Here is an 18,898-nt window from a genome sequence, read left to right on the forward strand (position 1 = left end):
TTGGGGGCCTTACCTTTCACCTACAGAATCGCAGCATGCGAGAGTAGAGCATGATTCTTGTCGTGTGGCATAACATCAACAGATTGTGTACCAGCAATGCTACATGTCATAAATATCGAAGGATGTGAGGAAACTATCGGCAAGGACCACTGATGCCAAAGTTGAACTCTTAAATTATTGCTTGAAGGACGACACGATCGAGTTTTTAGCTTGTATCAGGTTTGTATATGAACGCATATCATGAATATGGCGAGCCTCATAAATGACAGAAATTTGATTAGTCAAATGACAAAAATACTAATTCTGTGAAAAAATGACTTATTAATCAACTATCGATGAACAATAGACTACGAAAGCCAAATGGTGTGAAAGCTCCAAGTTTCATATAATATAGCAAACCCAGCAAATAAGTTTTCTTTTTGAAGCAGTTACGGCAAATGTCATGTGTACAAAGACGCTAGCTCTACACCTCGACATTGATCCAAGTATAGCAGAAGATATGAGCATCCTACGTATCTAAAATACCAAGTTATGAATACTTTACAATGTCGACTTTGGCATCAGATTTTTTATACAGCATCCAACATCTCTTCACTTCCTGCAGATGTCAAGGTCCAAATGTCACCCTTTAACAGCTAAGAAAAATGCAAAGCTACGGCAATATTTGTGCCAAGTCCCCTTAAACTATGCAGATGCTGAAAAATTAGATAGTAACGGATGCCTTCTCACAGATCCACCGAACAAGTATGTATATAACAACGAGGACAGGTTCAAGACTGAGCAGAGTTCTAACCTTAGCCTCACTCTGCATTGTGCGACTGGTCATGCTCGATAAAATCCAATGCGTCGTCCTTGGAAACAAGATTGACACGGCTTACTCGATTTTTGTGGGTCACACCATATATCTGGTCTGCAACCTTCACAAGTTCTGGCCGGAAAGTGGTGGTTATGAACTGCGTGCTCGATGTGTCTGCCAGACGACGAATCATATCTAAAACGATGATTTAAGGATATCCTGAAAGCGGCTTGTCTCCACACAGATTACTAGTTTAAATAGCTGAGCATCAATAAATGGACACAGAAACATTTCTACTTTGCCCTGGAGGTACGACAAACTGTCGTCGGCAATCTACCAGCATTCACTTGGAAAAGAATTGCATGAGAGAAAGGCCTGAATGACAATGATCAGGCATTAGATTAAGATTTACATATGAACAAAGGACCAGGGAGTTCAGGAATGCGAAAGACCAAGTCGAGATGAAGGGAAAAAAAGGATACTCCCGACCGCTGTTCTGTACTGAGGATCCAGTGCTGCGTCTATCTCATCGAAGAGATAAAAGGGAGCAGGATCGCATCTTTGTATAGCAAAGATTAAAGCAAGGGCAACAACAGTTTTTTGACCTCCAGACAATTGCTTCATCGATTGTGTCTCCCCTTGCCCAGTAAAAGAAACCTGAAATACCACAAATCAGTCTCGGAAAGAAGATACTTCGGTTCTCGCAATCTGGAAGACATCATTAATTGGTCCCAAGGCTGGAAGCGGTTACCATTTCCAGAAGCCCAAATTCTAAGGGAAAAACACACCCTTTTATCTCTCAGTGAACCACCCTAATCTACTCATAAACTCCCTCCTCTCCAAAAAATGAAAGGGAATAGACAACAGAAAACAAACTTGCATCCCATGGTAGTACTCAGTCAAAAGCTGTTTCCTGAAAGATTTTCGTAATAGAAACAGAATATAGCACAATACTCCATGTGCCCAACAACACATAATTAAAGGGCTTGGATTTTTTTTATTTTTTATTTTTGTTCCTTCTAAGGACTCAGGATGTGTTTTGCCGTTAGAAAACAGCAGAAAGATCATTGGCTGGATAAGTTAAAAGTGCGTGCTTCACATATTAAGCCAACTCATCAGAATGGAAAATGAAATGCTACAGCAAGAAATTACATGCCTTGACTTTAACGCCAATGTATTTCTCTACCCTTCCCTCTAAATCTGCTTCACGAGGTCCATCCTCATCTTGATCATCATCAGCCTGATCACCATCCTGCAAGTTAAGGCAAAACAGGATATATGTATTAGCTTGCAGTGAAAATGAGTATTCCAGAGATGGACATCCAACCATCTCTCTAGAGAGGGTAAGCATAAACAAAAATGAAAGGCAAAGCCATAATCCCGGCTACAGCATCTATTCCCAGTTCCCACCAAAAGGGTAAAAGTCCTCTCTCAAAATAATAACCAACAAAGGGACAGGTGGAAAATAACTTGTTTGGCAATAAACTATGGAGGCCTGATCACCAGAAATATGAGTTGCACTATTAAATGTCATGACAACTTGTAGAAGGGATATTAGTTTTCAGAAAAATAAAAGACCTTTTTCTTCATCATAACCAGATGTCCATGACCGCCTTGTACCAGTTCAGAGAATACTTCTCGAAAATGCCTTGCAACACCTTTGAACGTACGTTCAATTGACTCATCCTTCCTTTGATCTAAAACTGATATTAGTTCGCTAATTTTCTGCAATTAGAGAAGGAATATAATCAGGAATTAATCCAACTTTAGCTCACATAAAAGCTTGTTACAGATAAATATTTGTCAAAATGATACCTCATCACCAGCATCTAGTTCTCTTTGCCTTTTCTCGAGTTCCTCCCTTTGCTCTGTGAAGTTCACGTACTGATCAAGTGCTTTCTTGTTTACATGACTGAACTGTTGGAGCTGCTCGTTGCATCTGTGAAGCATCTTTTGCAACTCTTTGATGCTCCTCCGTCTATACCTATAATCTCAAACACATAAAATGAGGTCTGATGAGCTTCAATAGTGGAAGCCAAATTAAAATTCAGTAGCAAAGGGAACATACGTCTCAAAAGCATCAGAAGATAATGGGCCCAAGTTCCGTATCTTTTTTGAGTACTCATCCTGTTTAGCTATAAGAGCATTCCTCCGGCTAAAGAGTTGTTCAAGTTCTTTAGTTTCATCCTGAAGTGTTTTCTCATAGTTGTCCTCCAAAGCCTGCATTCGAGCAATCATTTGAGAAGAAACCCAAGAGTAGAATACCAAAATTTAGTCCAAACTGAAAAAATTAAATAGTACCTTCAACTTCGCCATCTCGTCTTTCATCTTTTTGATTTGTTTATTTGTTTCCTCTATACTTCTATTAATTCCTGACAATTTTTGTTTCAGTCAAAAGCATGAACAAAATCTAAAGCTTCAAAACAACAATATTCCCATCAATCCAAAATTTCCACCTTCTAATCGCTGGGTTGCATCAATGACCAATGATTCAGCATCTTTTAGCTCCTGCCACTTTGATTCCGCTTCATTTTCATGCAAATCAGTCTCTGATGAGGATATAATAGCCTCATACTCTTGCTTCCGCCTCTTGAGATTAGTTGCAAGGTTAGTCTCAAGCTCTGCTTTTCTTGTTTCCGTCTGCAAACAAACAAAAGTGATGACCAATATGCACAAAAACAGAAACACTGTACTCTGGCAAGGTTCTCATTGCCAACCTCAATGCGATCTGTTTTGCAAGCAATAAGCTGCTCCTTTTCGAATTTTATCTTAGGATTCAGTTCTGACAGATATTTTTTTTCCTCAGGTGACAGATGGTCAATTAACTCCGTGCGCATTTCATCTCGCTTCGTCGCCATGCTGGCTTTGAGCTGATCGATCTGAGTTCTGACATCCACAAGCGATTTCATCTGCAAACAATTTGCATCGCATAAGCAAGAAGGCAGGAGAAAATGAGGGAGGGGGGAATGTAAAAGCTTCCATTAGAAACAGCCTTTGAATAGGCCAATAAAGCCCGATAAGTGATGTGACATAGTCAAGAACATTTATACCTTGTTTTCAGTAGCTTTCGTATTTAGCATTTTCTGCTTTTTAGCATTGGAGATATCTAGCTTAAGCTGTTCCAACTCTGATTTAACATGCACCAGCTCAGCATCAACTTTTTGCTGCTCAGAGACAAGTTCTGTTATTTCCTGGTCTTTCTGTGAGAAAAGTTAAGTGAAAACAACCCACAAAATTTGGCCAAGACTAAAATGAGACAAAAGAAAGCAGCTCGGTGTCCACAGATATTTTCTCATAGAAAAGTATAGGCCCACCCACAAGCCAAGAAATTTAAAAGAAAATCACGATTGGCCAAAAAATTTGCGACCATCAGTTAAGAAAGTTGAGACGAAAATTGCATCGTAGCAGGCTAGTGGATCCCTCTGTCACCTCTATAGGCCCAATAATCACTTAAAAGACCAAAAAGTGGAATCTGCTTGGCATTAAAAAAATGTACATTTGCCTACCCAGCATGGTCACCGAAGGCATGCTAAACCCACTCAGGAACCATGTTTCCCTAGTGTGAGCTCCACCTGAAACCTGGGTTTTATAATCTCTACATAACAACTATATCTGGGGACCTTTAATACTTGAAACAATGGATCCCTTAGTGGCAGGTTTAAAGCATGCAATTTTCTAGAAATTAGGTTGAACCTATTTCTGACCCGACTGACCAGGTCCAATTTCACTTATTCAAGCAGGTCATCACCACTGGAATCCAATTTTTGACCAGTCACACTTCAATAAATATAATAGAGACCAGTTCTTGGTGCATTCAGGTGAACTGGCAAGTCCAGTCCACTTTGAAAAACACTGTCAAATATGTATTTGACAAGATAAGCAGTAGTCGAACCACCTCTGGAATAAAGAACCAAAGGGACGACTGTTTTGTAAGCAAAAAGGATATTTTGCAATTCCTCCTTAATATTCTTCAGCTCCTCTTCCTTCATGTTGATAGATTTTGTATTTTGCCTGATTATATTCATAAACTTCAACCTTGAGCGCCTATAGTCGTAGAATCCCCCCGTCATACCACCTTTCTTACTAACTTGATCACCTGCCACAAAATTAAAAGTGAGTCCCATGTATAGGCGTCAAAAGAAAAGGATGCCATGAACCAGTCAATTACATTTTTACTAACCTTCCAAAGTTATACAATCCAGACCATCATTACGAGCTACCCTTGTAGCCACATCCAAATCTCGGCAAATCACTGTTCTAGCGAAAACCTAAGCAAATAGGAGATTGCCTTAATATAAGTTGGATTTCCATCCAATTTCATGCAGTAAGCCAGACAATAGGATAAAGGGTGTGAAGTGCACCTACCAACTGGTACCTATGAAGTGTACCTAAGACATGTACCCACTACCCACCACTTCCCTCATGGAAGTCTGTTCTTTGTTAGCCAGTACTTACCAGTACTTACTTACTATTACAATTAATTTTAATAAGAAATTGCATTGTGCTCACGAACATGGTGTATAACACCAACGACTTGACATATCTCATCCTTTAATATCTAAGATGAAATAAAACAAAACTTACGCCCTTTTCCCAATCAAGTGCCTCTCGCCTCACATCCTACAAAACCAGTATCCTTTGGATCCTGCCAATACAATCTCTCAAAAGTTCGACTATCATACATATCTAACTCTGAGAAAGGCAGAACAGCAGTGCTCTAGCTTCTAGCACAAAAAAAACAGTGAGAAAGGCTAACCTGGGCAAATGCAGGAGTGTAATTTGGTAAGAACTTCAGTTTCTTTAATAGAGGAATCACATCTGAACTTTGTGGATAATTTACATTTGGGGGCTTAACCCTGTTCAGAGGTATGAAAGTGACTCGTCCGCCTTTCAGTGAGTTAAGGTGTCTAATAATCCGGGTAGAAATCTCATCATTCTCAACCACCACATGAAATAAACTGTTTTAATGAACAGAATCAGTCATCTCAGGAAAATCAAGAAATACAATCAATAAAATCAAGTGAAAACATGAAAATTACAAAACAATATCCACTTACCTGTTTCCTGCAGTAACTTCCACTGCAGTATAGAACTTCTCATCACAATCAAGCAACTCAATGATGGGACCATAAACCCCAGACATCTGGTACTCTCGGCAGATTTTTCTGACAGAATTAAGCCCTCTCCTCACATCCTGAAAATATGCAGACAATTTATCATATGATACAGTTTATGAACTGCTTTTACAGTCAAATCCATGCTTTTTTTCCCTTTATATGGCTTGACATCCCCAATTTTCTGATAAAATGATAAGTACACTCATGTCTATGGCCTCTAAAATAAATTTGAATGTGACACAATCAAGTTATATATTGCTAAGGTGAAATTTCCTCTTATGCAATTTGCTAAGATTTTTCCCTAACCCATTTAGTTCATATCCCTAGGTTAGCAAATCAAAAGAGTCCTATATCTACACAACTACTGCCTTCCGAGCAACAATGGATTACGACCTACTCTACTCTCTTCTTGGAAAGTTATTAAGGCCTCATGAAAGATTTGCTCTGGCATTGATTAAAAACTAGCTACTTAAAGATATATCGTGCCCGACCTCACCGCCTGCCCACCAAAATGCTTGTAAAGGGCCAAAGAAAAGAAAAAATAGAAAAAACATACAACAAACTGCTTCATTCCGAGTGGACAAACCTATTTCTATTTCAAGGATTATGCAGCAACTTGGAGAAACTTGGTTCTTGACCTCGAAATTTTATTTTAGGCACTGCACTTGGCAAACTCAAGTGAAAAGGCAGTTTTTTAAAACATTTACAAATTATCTAACGACTTGTCTTGTAACCGAGCTATTTTGTTTTTTAGCTCCTTTTGTATAGGGATATTTACACAATCAGTCCCTGATCTTTGTCCTAATGTGCAATTTCATCCTTGAACTATTAATTTGTTCAATGTCATCCCTAAACTTCAACACGATATATAATGTTGTCCTTGAACTTTTAATTTATTCAATGTGATTTTTGAACTTTTGATAAATGTTCAACCTAGTCCCTAGACTATATAAAAATATCCAAGGTTAACCTTCCATTAATTCAAGTAAACGGAATTTGCTGATTTAGCTTCCGATCCAGTAAGTTTGAACATTGGACAAAAAAATAATGTTACACGTGGATTATCCACATAAGATATTCAATTCAAATCAGGATATAATAATCAACGTCATCAAATAACATGAATAATCATTTTTTTCAAATAGAACAAATTAAACAGATTAAAAGTATGATTATATTCTATTTTGAGTTTAATATCTTATGTGGATAATCCACGTGTAACATGTTGTTTTGTCCCCCATTCAAACATACTAGTTTGAAAGCCAAATCAACAAATTCTGTCAACTTGAATGAATGGAAGAAGAACATTGAACAATTTCAGATAATCAAGGGACTAAATTGAACATGTAACAAAAGTTCAACGACCACATTGAAACAATTAAAAGTTTAGAGATGACATTGCACATTGGGCTAAAGTTCGGGGACCACATTGAACAAATTCAAGGATGATATCGCACATCGAACCAAAGTTTATAAGCTATTTGGGTCATTTTCCCTTTTGTATATGGGTTTGCACCCCTTGGTGCCCTATAGTACTATTTTCTTTCACGTATCCAAAAAAGAAAAAAAGAAGAGGCCAGTACGTTATTCATAAAGATGCAAGTACTTGAATAAGTAATTCAAACGTAGCCCATGGTAGTTCGCATTTAATATTTTTATGGAAAAATTACGCAATCAACCATAATTGCACAATTACTGGACTTTTAACCCTTCAAGTCAATAGGTCAATTCAGTTAGTTTAAATCCATTTGAAGTCAATCAAGTTAAGAAAACTAGTCGATTCATGTGCCGTGGGTTTTCTTTTTTTATGACGTGGAATTACATGGATAAAAGCTGAGCCAATGAAATGGCCCATCAAAATTACACATGTTTCACATAAAAGTTCTGCATCAAATCAACCCCAAAAAAAATAAGTGCCATCATACTGATCCAGACTAAATTTGAAATATATATTTAAGTACAAGGATTCTTTATATAATATTTACACATTCTATTAGCATTGAGACGAAAAGGATTACTCACACCAGGTGTTGCATGATCAAGGTTCTTCTCTGCCTTATCGACCTCTGCTTTCCACCTATCGATCTGAGTTGAAAGTTCGCTTTCCTTGTCCCACAATGATCTGTCAACATAGATTATTTGAAAGAAACCAAAGACATGTCCAGCATTTTCAAAAGAAGTTATAGAAACCTACTTCCGCTCATCCTGTAGCTTATTCCTTTGTGCCTTATAATCCCTTAGCCTTCCACTTGTCTCAGGAATGAGGGATTCCAACTTTGCAATCTCAGTTTTACGGTTCTCAATGTACACATCTTGCTCACTTGACTCAGCTTTAAGCTGATCAATTTCCTTTTGAAGCTTTTGCTCCTATAATCATAAACAAAGAAAACCAACAATAATAAAATATTGTGGCAGCAATATAGACTTTTTGGACAGACAAGCCATGCGAAAGTGAATCACCACTGAAATCATAAGGCAATGTATGGTAACAGATGAAAGAAGCCAACTTGTAGAATGATTGATCTGCCCTATGCTTTTATTATTATGTAGACTACATACAACTATCTAAAACAGAGTTCCTCCTCAAGATCGTGAAAGTACCAAAAAACAGGTAAGAGGAACAATTTCAATGTTCCCCCAGGAACAAACATTAAGAACTTCAAACAGCATTCAGATTGTCTCAATAGATATAAAGTCCAACAAAGACCTTTTTTGGCCAGTACTGAAGCCGATGAGTGCCTCAGATACTAGGATCCTCTCGTGCTACTCCTCTTTCTTAGTCTAAGAAAAAAGGAAAAATAGTGTACTGACTTATAAGCTAATAAATTAAACTACAAATAAAGAGAACATCCAATAAGGAAGGGCATGTAAAGGCTTCTTGGATAGCTATTGAATTTCAGTCCTCCTCATAGCATAATTCTAAGGCATTCTTCAGTTTGATTTGGGTTGAAACTGGTACTGGTTAAACAGGACATTTGGGCATCAAAAGGACTGTATTATAGTGATAACAGGAAAACAAGAAAGTTGTCAGCTTCCATCAGTCCTGCAATGTCCTTAATAATTTTGAGGAAGATAAAACTAAGAGCACCAAAAAATTAGGGGTCTGGCATTGTCAATTGGAAAAAACAAATTAGATGGGTAAATTTGAATTATTTCACCTGCAGAGAAACCATTTTCTCATACTCTTTCTTTGATGGATCAGTGAGACCTCATTTTTCTGGTAAATGATTACTAGGATTTTGCACGTACTATACACATGCTCAAAGCTGAAAGCATATGTATAAAGAAAAGTTATTGGATTGGGAGTTACTTCGAGTAGGTAGTTATTTTGGAAGTGGCTGAAGTGGTAATCTTCCCTGTTTGAAAAGGCTCTTCGAAAGGGATAAAACATATAGTAATTTACATTGATATACTAATTTGTTAAACTTTTTTTATTTTATGCATGGGTAAACTTTTAAGGAATGAGAAGTGAGACAACACAGTATTTTCCAATTAAGATATCAAGTGCATTGGGAACTGGCACTCCTTTATACACTTATACAAAATAATATCAATCAGGCATGACACATTAGATGCATCTATCAAAGAGATAACCGTAAGCGGAATATAACACAAGTGTTCTAACCTGAGTTGAATTAATAGAAAGAACTCGTTCAAGATCATCAATTTCCTTTTGAAGCCATTTATCCCGAGCAGCTTTACTTGAAAATTGGGTGGCCCGACCTTGCTTCTGATATAGCATGCTAAGCTTTTTCTCCAGCTCCATAATTCTACATCATGAGGAACTTTATTAGTACAAGAGAGTTCTTAGAAGAAGACGGCCAAAAGGCAAGTAATAACAAAATCACCATTACTGATTTAGCAGAATTAAAGTACAGAAAACTAAATGAATACATGCACAGTTGGTCCTATAAGCTTCATTAAAAATGGAGAAGGCAAAACTTAGCAGGAGGAAACAAAAAGCTGAATGCAAGGGAGACAGACGGAATCACAAGCACTGGTACGATAACTCGAAACTAGCCCACAGAAAATGAAAAACAACTAAATGGTTCTGCATAGTTTAAAAGGTCAACAAACTTTTATCGTGTAAAGGGTTCTCATGACAGAATTCCATCCCTATGACAACAAGAAAACTCGAAGAGGAGTTCAGTCTAGTAGAAGTCAAGTCACAATCAATTTACCAAGAGAAAAGATTAGACTGACAATAGTGGAAGCAGTTTACTACCGAATGTGACAAAAGCATATGGATTATGAATTTGATGATTTATCCACAAAACATGCATGCGCTGTATTACCCTTTAGTTATATTCTGTTCCTCATCAACTTGAGTATTATACAGAGGAGTAATAGCAGTGAGCTCCTTGGTTGAGTCCTCAATTTCTTTCTGTAAAATCTCAAGCTGTTTCGCTGCTCCCTCCTGCAAGAAAAAGAATTCAAAGCATGTCCTTTCCATAATATCCAAAATTGAGTAGGAGATCTTGTAAATAATCACAGATATACCTTGGCTCTGATTATCCCTGAAATTTTTTCTTGCAAGTCCTTGACATCAAGCTCAAGCTCTGTCTGCTTTTTCACAGCTTCTGTTCTTCTCTGTTCTGCTGCTTCTCTTTCCTTACTTAAGCCATGAACTGCTTTAGTTAATTCTTTCAATTTTTCATCCAACTCTTTGGACTTCTCACGAGCATCGAGAGAGCTGTTGTAGCTCTTAATTGACGTGTCAGAAACTTTTGACCGAGCCTCCTCTATCTAAATGAGGCAAAATAACCACTCAGACATCAATTGCCTCCTGATCAATTGTTTGAGCCCTAATATAACTATATTTATATTTACATAATCATTCTGTATGAACAATAAATCAACTGAATATGAGGAAATGTAGCCACCCTGATCACACTTATAATATTGACATAGGGTCGCACAATTAAGATCTTGGCACAATAGTTAGTAGCACCATGCAATTATCAGCGCACTTGATAACATAGAAAAAAATTGAGGTGGGAGAAGATAGACAAACAAACTAGATTCATGACTGACAAATAACGTGGAAAAATAACAACACGTGTATGGCTGATGACTACTTTCTAGATAAACTTGAGCATTAAATAACGCAAAATCAAACCATTCAAATCAAGGCAAATACATTTTTCCATAGATGCACAATTGCAGGCACATTCTAAAGGGGGTGATACACATTATTTTAAGTAAAATATTCAATCTCTAGATGGTTTAGTGGCTTTGATATGGCAATTGACAAGCACTAATTCCAAAAGATGACTCAACAGAAGCAAAGATCACTAGCTTTGCCACAAATCCACGTCCCATCCAAGTTAGTCCTCAAGTAGCAGCACCAACCAAGCAACATCGCATCCTATTCTGCATCTCCTAAAATATATATTGTCACCCACATATTTACTGCCAGCAGCCCCTTCAATCAATAGTATTATCAGTTTCAGTGGTCAATCCGCGCAATCTTAAATATTGGTATTTGGGTACACTATACAATTGACGTTGAATTGCTCTTATCCCAACTATTTCTGTTTCACCATATCAAAAGCAGGAAGAAAACATCACAACTGCTACCATTATAAATCTAGTTTCTCCATTTCCATATCATGCATGTCTATTCTTACGAAGAGGGAAAAGCTTTGATACTAACCTAAGCCCCCGTCTGATGTCTCCTTGACTTCATTAATGGATTTTTAAGTTTTTCAAGCATATGTCATATGAAACGATGTTGATAATTTTCCCAAGCTCCCCACAGAAGCATGACAGGAGTTAGAATCTGTTGATTTTTTATTTCAGCAACCCCAATTGTTACCTCATCCTCAATGTTATGCCAGTATCAATGAAGATGATGCCCTTTTCCATATGAAGGGTATTATCATACCAAAGATGTAATCTTAAGAGATGGAAGCAGGGGAATCGGACCCACCCAAACCATAATGGCATGTAAACGGGTTTCACATGTTGAAAAGTTCGATAGCTTTGGGGTCAATTGCAGAAAACCTTATGGATTTGGGACAGGTTTGGGATATTATAGTTGGCAACTTCAATACTGAACCCGATATGTATAATTACTACAATGCCTTTATTTCCTATATAGTCCTTAGGTTATTTAAGTCATGTTTTGATAGACTTTTAGTTTTCACTTTTTGCTTAATCTAAATTGTGACGGACGCATGATGAATTTTTTAACCTGAACTTTCACAACATATAACTGTTGACACGTAAATTCACATATAATTATTTATTGATTTTTTAGAATTCGGATGATGTTGTAATCTTGTCGGCTTTTTGCTTTTCATTTAATCCTAAACAAACAGGCCCTTAGCAAATATGCATTGTTATTAAACGCTGCTAGGATTTGGAACGGTTTTTGGAACTTACACACAACAGCTTACTCTAATAAAAATTTATGAATCCCAAAAAGTTCTATAATGATCTGATTTTTTTCAGCATCAATCACCATTTCAAACCTAGCTACTCGCTATTGTTAGGTCTTAGATTTTTATGATCGTTGGTCATAAATATTGTTGACTTTATATTTTGCCGCTCCGTAGGTTGTATTTACCAGTTTGACTAAATGGTAGTGTTCGCAAATTTGAGGTGGCTCATTGTTTAGTTCATGTGAGATAATTTATCCGTTATAAAAATACTATCATTGGTCATAATAGCCGACAACTTCACTGAGCCAGGTATGGGATGTTACATCAAATCTCACTACCGGGTTTGGAAAGTAAAAGAAAATCAACAACTTTGGGACAAGGCCAGTCATTCCAAACCCGTCTCACTTCCATCCCTATCATCTTAGTAAATTTCAAAAGCACAGACCATATTGGCCTCAAGTTCATAAAAGATAGACCAATGACAAAGAATTAAAACAGATTATGCATAAGCTTACGAAGCTCAGCCGGAAAACTTTATATAATATCTAATCATGTTATGATGAGATTATAGTCCTAAGTATACTATAGCTGATTAACTGATAAGATAAGGTAATATAAGCAGATGCAATTCTTATTGGTCTATGCACCACCTCGGCTAACTTCTGTCTAGCATCTTGAAGCTCTTTATCATAAATTGTGTATTCCAAGGATTTACGCTGCTTGTCAAGCTGTTGATATTTTCTCAATTCCTCTTTCTCCTCATCCAGTTCCTTTAGTCTCTCATCCAAATACTGAACAACTTGGATAATCTGCTTCCTCTTATTACCTACTCAGAAGAAAGCAATAAGATCGACACATAATAAATAGCCCATGCATGAAGGATACGCTTGGATGACTTACCAGTTTCCTGCATGATTTTCTTACTCTCACGACGTCTCTCCTCATAAACTCTAGTACCACCGATCTCTTTCAACAAGTCCAGCCGCTCAGAGTCTTTCATCAAAGTCAATGACGCTATCTATAACCACACGAAAGGAAGAAAGAAGATAGCAAACAATACAGAAAAAGAATTCAAGAGAATTTTCGAGAAACTTAGAGAATTATGAGGGCATACCTTTCCTTGTTGCACCACATAATAAGGATTAGAGCGAGAAAACCCAGCACTTTCCAGTAAATTCATAACTTCAGTTTTCCTGCAATCGACATAGCTTGAAAATTCAGTTGCACAAGTCTGAAGATAAGGTTTAAGACATGAATGCACTTGGGCTACACATTCCCCGACAATGAGCAACACTCACGTGATGTGCTTTCCATCCAAATAATACTCATCCTTCTTCAGACCGACAGTTCTACGCAAGCGCACTTCCTCCTTATCAACCTATCATGGAGGGTGCACCAAAACTAAGATGGATTGATAGAGATAATAACAATTTTTTTCTCAAATATCATATCAAAATGCAAGGCCCGGAAGAAGATTGCGACGGACGTCTTAGAGAGATTGTCATGATGAATAGTTCTGTCTCTACAATAGTAATGCCAACAATCGACACAAATATGTTCTCTTCAGCTGGTAAAACACTAAATTTAAGCACTTCAGAAGCCATCAAGGCAGAAAGCACAGAGTATTCTCAATAAAATTTACTGTTACAACATCGTAAAAAGGAAAGAAAGACCATTCAATTTTCACCCAAATCAAGAAAGCTTAATGCAAATAGGAGTGTTACCGGAATGCGGTTGTCAGAGTTATCAAAGACAATCTCCACAAAAGCCGATAAAACTTGGTGTCCTGCACCTTCCTGTTAATTCCAGCCAGTATCATTACAGCACGTATATAATAACACCTCACGACAAAAAACACGCTGAATATATGGTGAAACGTACATGGAGAAGGGCATGTCTATCTTCACTGCGCAGGTTCTGAAAAATATCACTCAACACAAATCTTATTGCTGCATCACATCCAAAGAGTACAGGTTCCTTATCATTTTCACAACTAGCCAGTAAATATAAAAGAAAACATAACAACAATCAACCTCTTTTCACTTACCATGAAAAAAGTTTGATTTGCCAGATCCATTAGCACCAACTGCAGATCAATTTGGCAGGAGATAAAAAAAAAAAAAATGGGTAACTCTATTCTTGAAGTAAATAAGATAACTGCTATACCAACAAACCAACAATATTTAACAGGGGATGACATGAACTAGATATGCCCATAGAAGATAGTAAGCTGTGATTATGGTGCATATAGATCAATCATCGTAGCACAGCTCATCCTGAATATAGACACTGTCAAAGTACAGTATAAGTTGAAAACCAAGGCTCCTTTTCCAGTATTTTGAAACGTGGATCAAAATTTAGTCAATTAAGATGGGCTTCTCTAGTTGCAGAAAACCATAAAGGGTATGGATTGATTTTGTAAATGTGGAGAACTGTGAATAGATATTATATAAACGTAAGGGAAAACCCTAAACTCAAAGTTTAGTGATCATGTGACATATGGACCGCTAGACATGACCTGACATAGGGGCATGCCTAACACTTGAAAACATCACGAAAAATCAGTATAAGAGAAAATGACAAGAAAGGAGGATCGCTCATACCAACACAGTTAACTTTTGGACTGAAAGTCGATGTAGCAACTTGTTCTCTGTAGCTCTTGAACCCTTCAATTACAACCTGAACCAATGTTCAAATGACAAACGTATAACGCAACTAGAAGGTAGGAAATTATCACGGTAAGCACCGAACAAGGCAGGTTTCGAAAAACAATAGCTCATCCCAGCCAAGAGTACCTGCTTGATGTACATCTTGCAATTATCAAACCAGCACGCCTCTGCGAATTGAAGGCAGAATCATCTCAGCCGCGATCATATTAGAAACCAAAGCTCGGAATACGCTTGCAACATTAAACAATCTCATCACGACCTAAAGGATCAGAGCTCCAACAATTCCACAACGGTCTAGGTCCTCATACAGATCAAGCAGTATAAAAAGAGAAACTATCTCGGCAGTTTCTTGCATTCCGCTCGGGCGCGAAAAGCGTACGCCCCTAAGAAACGACGGGATCATTCTCGCCGGGCGAAACTATCCCATGGAGAGTCCGGGAACACTCAAACCCGAGCTCGCTCGCTCGCTCGAAACCCTAGAAACCTAAACCGCGAGGGGAGACAACCCCACCCGCGCGATCCAGCTCCGAAGGAAACCAAGCGAACGAAAGGGAGCGAGAAGCCAGCACCCCAAAAATTCTAGGGTTCCGGCGAGGAGGAAGACGAGCCAACCTCCGCAGCTCAGGAGATACCTAGCAGCAAGTCAGCATAAGCAGAAGCAGCAGCAGCAGCAGCAGCAGCTAGAAGGAGGAGCTAGCCCAAAAAAAAAGGGCCAAAAAGGAAAACCCTCGGAACTCTACTTCGCGAGCCGGCGAGGGTCGCTGCCGGAGGAAAAATGGAGGACTTACAGTCAAACGGTGGTGGGCGGGGGGAGGGGGGGGGCGAAGTCGCCGGAGCTTGCCGGAGGAAGACGGGGAGAGCCGCCACGGTCACCGATCAGCCATGGGAGGAGCTCGAGGGAGGGGAGGGGAGGGGAGGTGAGGGATTCGGAAAATGGGCGCGAAGGGAACGGAAATCTCGCGCTTTTCAAAGGAGAGGAGGGATCTGCTGCTGAATTGCTGCCATCAACTGCTTCGAGCTCTTGACTCTTGAGTGTGTGTGTGCGGTGGGGACTCGGGTCGGGTTTTTTTTAGCTCCAGCTTCTCTCCCGAATCGCGCGGCTCGTGTCGTGTAAGAACGAAGCGCCCAGCCCATTTCTTGGTCTTTTATTTTTACGTGGATAAGAGCAGCGAAAGTAACTGAAAGTCACTGAAATTATCGCGAAAATTGCAATCGAGTTCTAAAACTTTCAAAATATACAATCAAGTCCCGAAACTCGTTATGAAAATGCAATTGAGTCCGAAAACTTTCAAAAAATACAATCAAATCCTAAAACTTGTCAGATTGCTCCAACCAAGTCATTCCCTGCGAAAATCTGTGATTTCTTGCTGTCGATGATGACCTGGCTTTGCCGGAGCATCCGCGTGCTTACCGACTTCCCGAGACACGTGGCATCACCGCATTTCTCATCATATGCAAATTTTATTTGGCCACCGCGACATTGTCACGAGAGCGTAAGCAAATTGTCATTCGTGCCATTAGGAATGACGCCGTTTTGGGAAATCTATCTGACGGTTTGAAAAATAGTGACTAAAAAGGTCGAGCGGCATAGGAATTGAGTCCTCCCGTTAGGATTAGCTCGCGCTCTATCAATTCTCCCTTTCCCTTAATGATGATCTCAATCTAGTCGTCTTCATTCATCTTTTATGATTAACACACTAGTCGATTTCGATTCTATCTATAATCTTTATTGAATCTAGAATTCGCATACCCTTTTTACTAGGTTACCCTTAATATGATTCGTCGTGTTTCTCATTTTTCTCGAGGCGATAAGAAAGGGGAAAATTATCCAATATTCAACTAGCCACCTTTGATTAGATTTAGATTTAAGATCAGTGCAGAAGAAGTGAAACTGGGCACGTGCGGACATGAAATAGGACAGAAAATTTCCCCCGACCAAGCACGCATATGGATATATTTCGATTCATGACGCACGTGAAAACGTTCTAAATTGCAATTAGATCCTTACTCGACTTGATGGGTTTCTTAATCATGGTCCGATATAACATGAATCATCAAATCAACGGCAAGAGCTATTGAGCAAGTTCCCTCTTTCGGATCGAGGAAACAGTTTTCAGAGATCTTTAAGGGTCGGTACGCACGGCGCCTAGTATTAATCATTCACGGTTACTCGAAGGATGATTGATTATTCTCTTGAGCAAGCCACATTGAAGTCTCTTGTGCATCAATTTGAGAAACATGGGATCAAATCTAGTATCGCTTGAAGACCGGGACACCAGTCAGAAACTTCTTCCAAGAGCGACACCCAAGAAATAGTGTTGAAGCGTACCAAAATCCCTACGAATATACATAAATTTTTTGCGGAATCATGCTATCGATAAATCCCGGTTTAAGTCAATCGTCGAGCTTCAACGGCTTGAAGTACTTGCCATCGATGAGGTAAGTCCCGATCGCAAGACGAACTGCCCATACGTCTTTCGGTTTCCTCGATACGATTCTGCATTCAACGATCAAATTCGAAAGAAAACCGAATCAATCACACAAAGGGCATGGTAAGACGGACTGTTTAGTTTCAGAAAACATTAAAAAAAACACTTTCCATATATAAAAACGAAATTCTTTTTCCCATCAAAATCAGAAAACAGGTGATATTCTTTTTCCCAATGTTCTTCATCTGAAGTAGGAATGGAAAACATGTGAAGTTGTCTGCAAAGAGTGTACGAATTATTTGCCAAGCACGTTTTCAGGACGGTCTGAACGAAACAAACGTACCTGCCCACATCCCCGGGCTTGACCAAGCCCGAATTAACCCGTAGGCACGGAATAGACGCCGCGGTCTTGACCATCGTAGGAGCCTCGGTCACGATAACCGGAGAGCCCACCTCTAGCTTCGATCTTGCCCCCGACAATGAACCGTCGGCTTCGCATTTTACGATGACGCTCGAACAATTTAGCCGGCCGGGACCGGTACGGGGCGTCGAGCACGGAAACGAAGGAGTCGAGGAAAGAGAGAACGCCATGGACGAAGTGACACAGAGGATCTCAAAGTTGGGAGTTGAAAGTTCTGTGATAAAAGAGCGAGTGGATAATGCTTTTGTGGATCGGAAGTCACGTGGGACTCGGGCTCTTGGCATGTTTTGCTCCCTTTGTCTTTAGCCCGGTGAACAGCTAACGCAAATGAAATCGAAATTTCTCGCACATAGTCAGGAGGGAACGGAGTAATTTCGTGAAAAATCTAGGAAATTTGACAGAAAACCTTACTCATCTTTAACGATGGACCAGCTCTAAGTAACTTGTAAGTAAAACATTGTCAATAAAATGCGCATCTATGATTACGATGCTAGCGGTCAGCTTGCACGGTCGGTTTTTTACGCCTCTTTGTGTCGCAAGCTCGAACGCCTCTTTGTGTTGGAAGCTCAAACGACCCAAGATTTGTTTCATTTGAAAATGCCTGCAATTAGCAAGACACATTCACTTTCCTTAATTTCAATGCACATTCACTTCGTCTTTACTTCAATTACTTCTCAAGCTTCAGCTGGGCATTTGCAATCTCGACCAAAATAAGCGAAAGCAATCAAACATGTTCCGCTTACAACGGTATCCTTCAAGCCAGAATATTCATATGAAGACCGCCGAATCTCGATCGAAAGTGAGAATCCATGGGATTACATGGATAAAATTTCTCAGACAAACTAAGAACCATTTTCAATGTACTGCATAGGATGAAGATAGCAACGTAGTGTTACACTCAATGAATGCGCTAATCCGCTAATCCGGAGACAAGTCATGTTTGGTACATTGCAATGGAGGAAACTATTCTTTAGTGGTGCCGATGAAATAAAGAGCTGGAATGGAAAACACTTAAGCTAAGATATCGTGATGAAATTGACTATCATGCTGCCCATCCAAATAACATGATGATGGCAAGTC

The 18,898-nt window shown here is 39.0% G+C and overlaps 2 protein-coding genes across 2 annotated transcripts; both read right to left on the reverse strand.

Annotated features, from left to right (window-relative positions):
* Positions 1–428: 428 nt before the first annotated feature.
* LOC115674833 (structural maintenance of chromosomes protein 3) lies at positions 429–15,135 on the reverse strand. The gene is made up of 29 exons (XM_056312967.1): positions 15,095–15,135; positions 14,903–14,978; positions 14,347–14,385; positions 14,181–14,248; positions 14,024–14,095; positions 13,598–13,677; positions 13,414–13,492; positions 13,200–13,317; positions 12,950–13,125; positions 10,414–10,659; positions 10,209–10,330; positions 9,539–9,683; positions 8,108–8,280; positions 7,936–8,035; positions 5,854–5,990; positions 5,553–5,754; positions 4,977–5,064; positions 4,742–4,892; positions 3,847–3,997; positions 3,514–3,705; positions 3,253–3,436; positions 3,098–3,168; positions 2,865–3,016; positions 2,612–2,780; positions 2,375–2,521; positions 1,953–2,048; positions 1,279–1,453; positions 794–991; positions 429–598 (listed from the first exon to the last, which is right to left on the reverse strand). Exons 1-28 carry the CDS (start codon positions 15,107–15,109, stop codon positions 801–803), a joined length of 3,615 nt encoding a protein of 1,204 aa, XP_056168942.1. The 5' UTR covers positions 15,110–15,135; the 3' UTR covers positions 429–598; positions 794–800.
* A 1,999-nt stretch (positions 15,136–17,134) lies between these two features.
* LOC115674851 (protein CHLORORESPIRATORY REDUCTION 42, chloroplastic) lies at positions 17,135–18,117 on the reverse strand. Its single transcript, XM_030597371.2, has 2 exons — positions 17,741–18,117; positions 17,135–17,465 (listed from the first exon to the last, which is right to left on the reverse strand). The coding sequence occupies exons 1-2, from the start codon at positions 18,100–18,102 to the stop codon at positions 17,363–17,365; spliced, it is 465 nt and encodes a 154-aa protein (XP_030453231.1). The 5' UTR covers positions 18,103–18,117; the 3' UTR covers positions 17,135–17,362.
* Between the last annotated feature and the right edge of the window lie 781 nt (positions 18,118–18,898).

This window comes from Syzygium oleosum, unplaced genomic scaffold, assembly GCF_021117445.2.
Source record: "Syzygium oleosum isolate NSW1041296 unplaced genomic scaffold, Sole_v2.1 Sole_v2.07, whole genome shotgun sequence".
Taxonomy (NCBI): domain Eukaryota; kingdom Viridiplantae; phylum Streptophyta; class Magnoliopsida; order Myrtales; family Myrtaceae; genus Syzygium; species Syzygium oleosum.

What these genes read in the sequence shown, in the direction of transcription:
- LOC115674851 (XM_030597371.2), bottom strand. Translation starts at nt 18,102, where the DNA reads ATGCCAAGAGCCCGAGTCCCACGTGACTTCCGATCCACAAAAGCATTA. An exon ending in AAGCCCGGGGATGTGGGCAG is followed by an intron (nt 17,466 to 17,740) that starts GTACGTTTGTTT and finishes CGTTGAATGCAG; the next exon opens with AATCGTATCGAGGAAACCGA.
- LOC115674833 (XM_056312967.1), bottom strand. An exon ending in CAAATCAAACTTTTTTCATG is followed by an intron (nt 14,249 to 14,346) that starts GTAAGTGAAAAG and finishes GATGTGATGCAG; the next exon opens with CAATAAGATTTGTGTTGAGT. An exon ending in GAAAATCATGCAGGAAACTG is followed by an intron (nt 13,126 to 13,199) that starts GTAAGTCATCCA and finishes TCTTCTGAGTAG; the next exon opens with GTAATAAGAGGAAGCAGATT.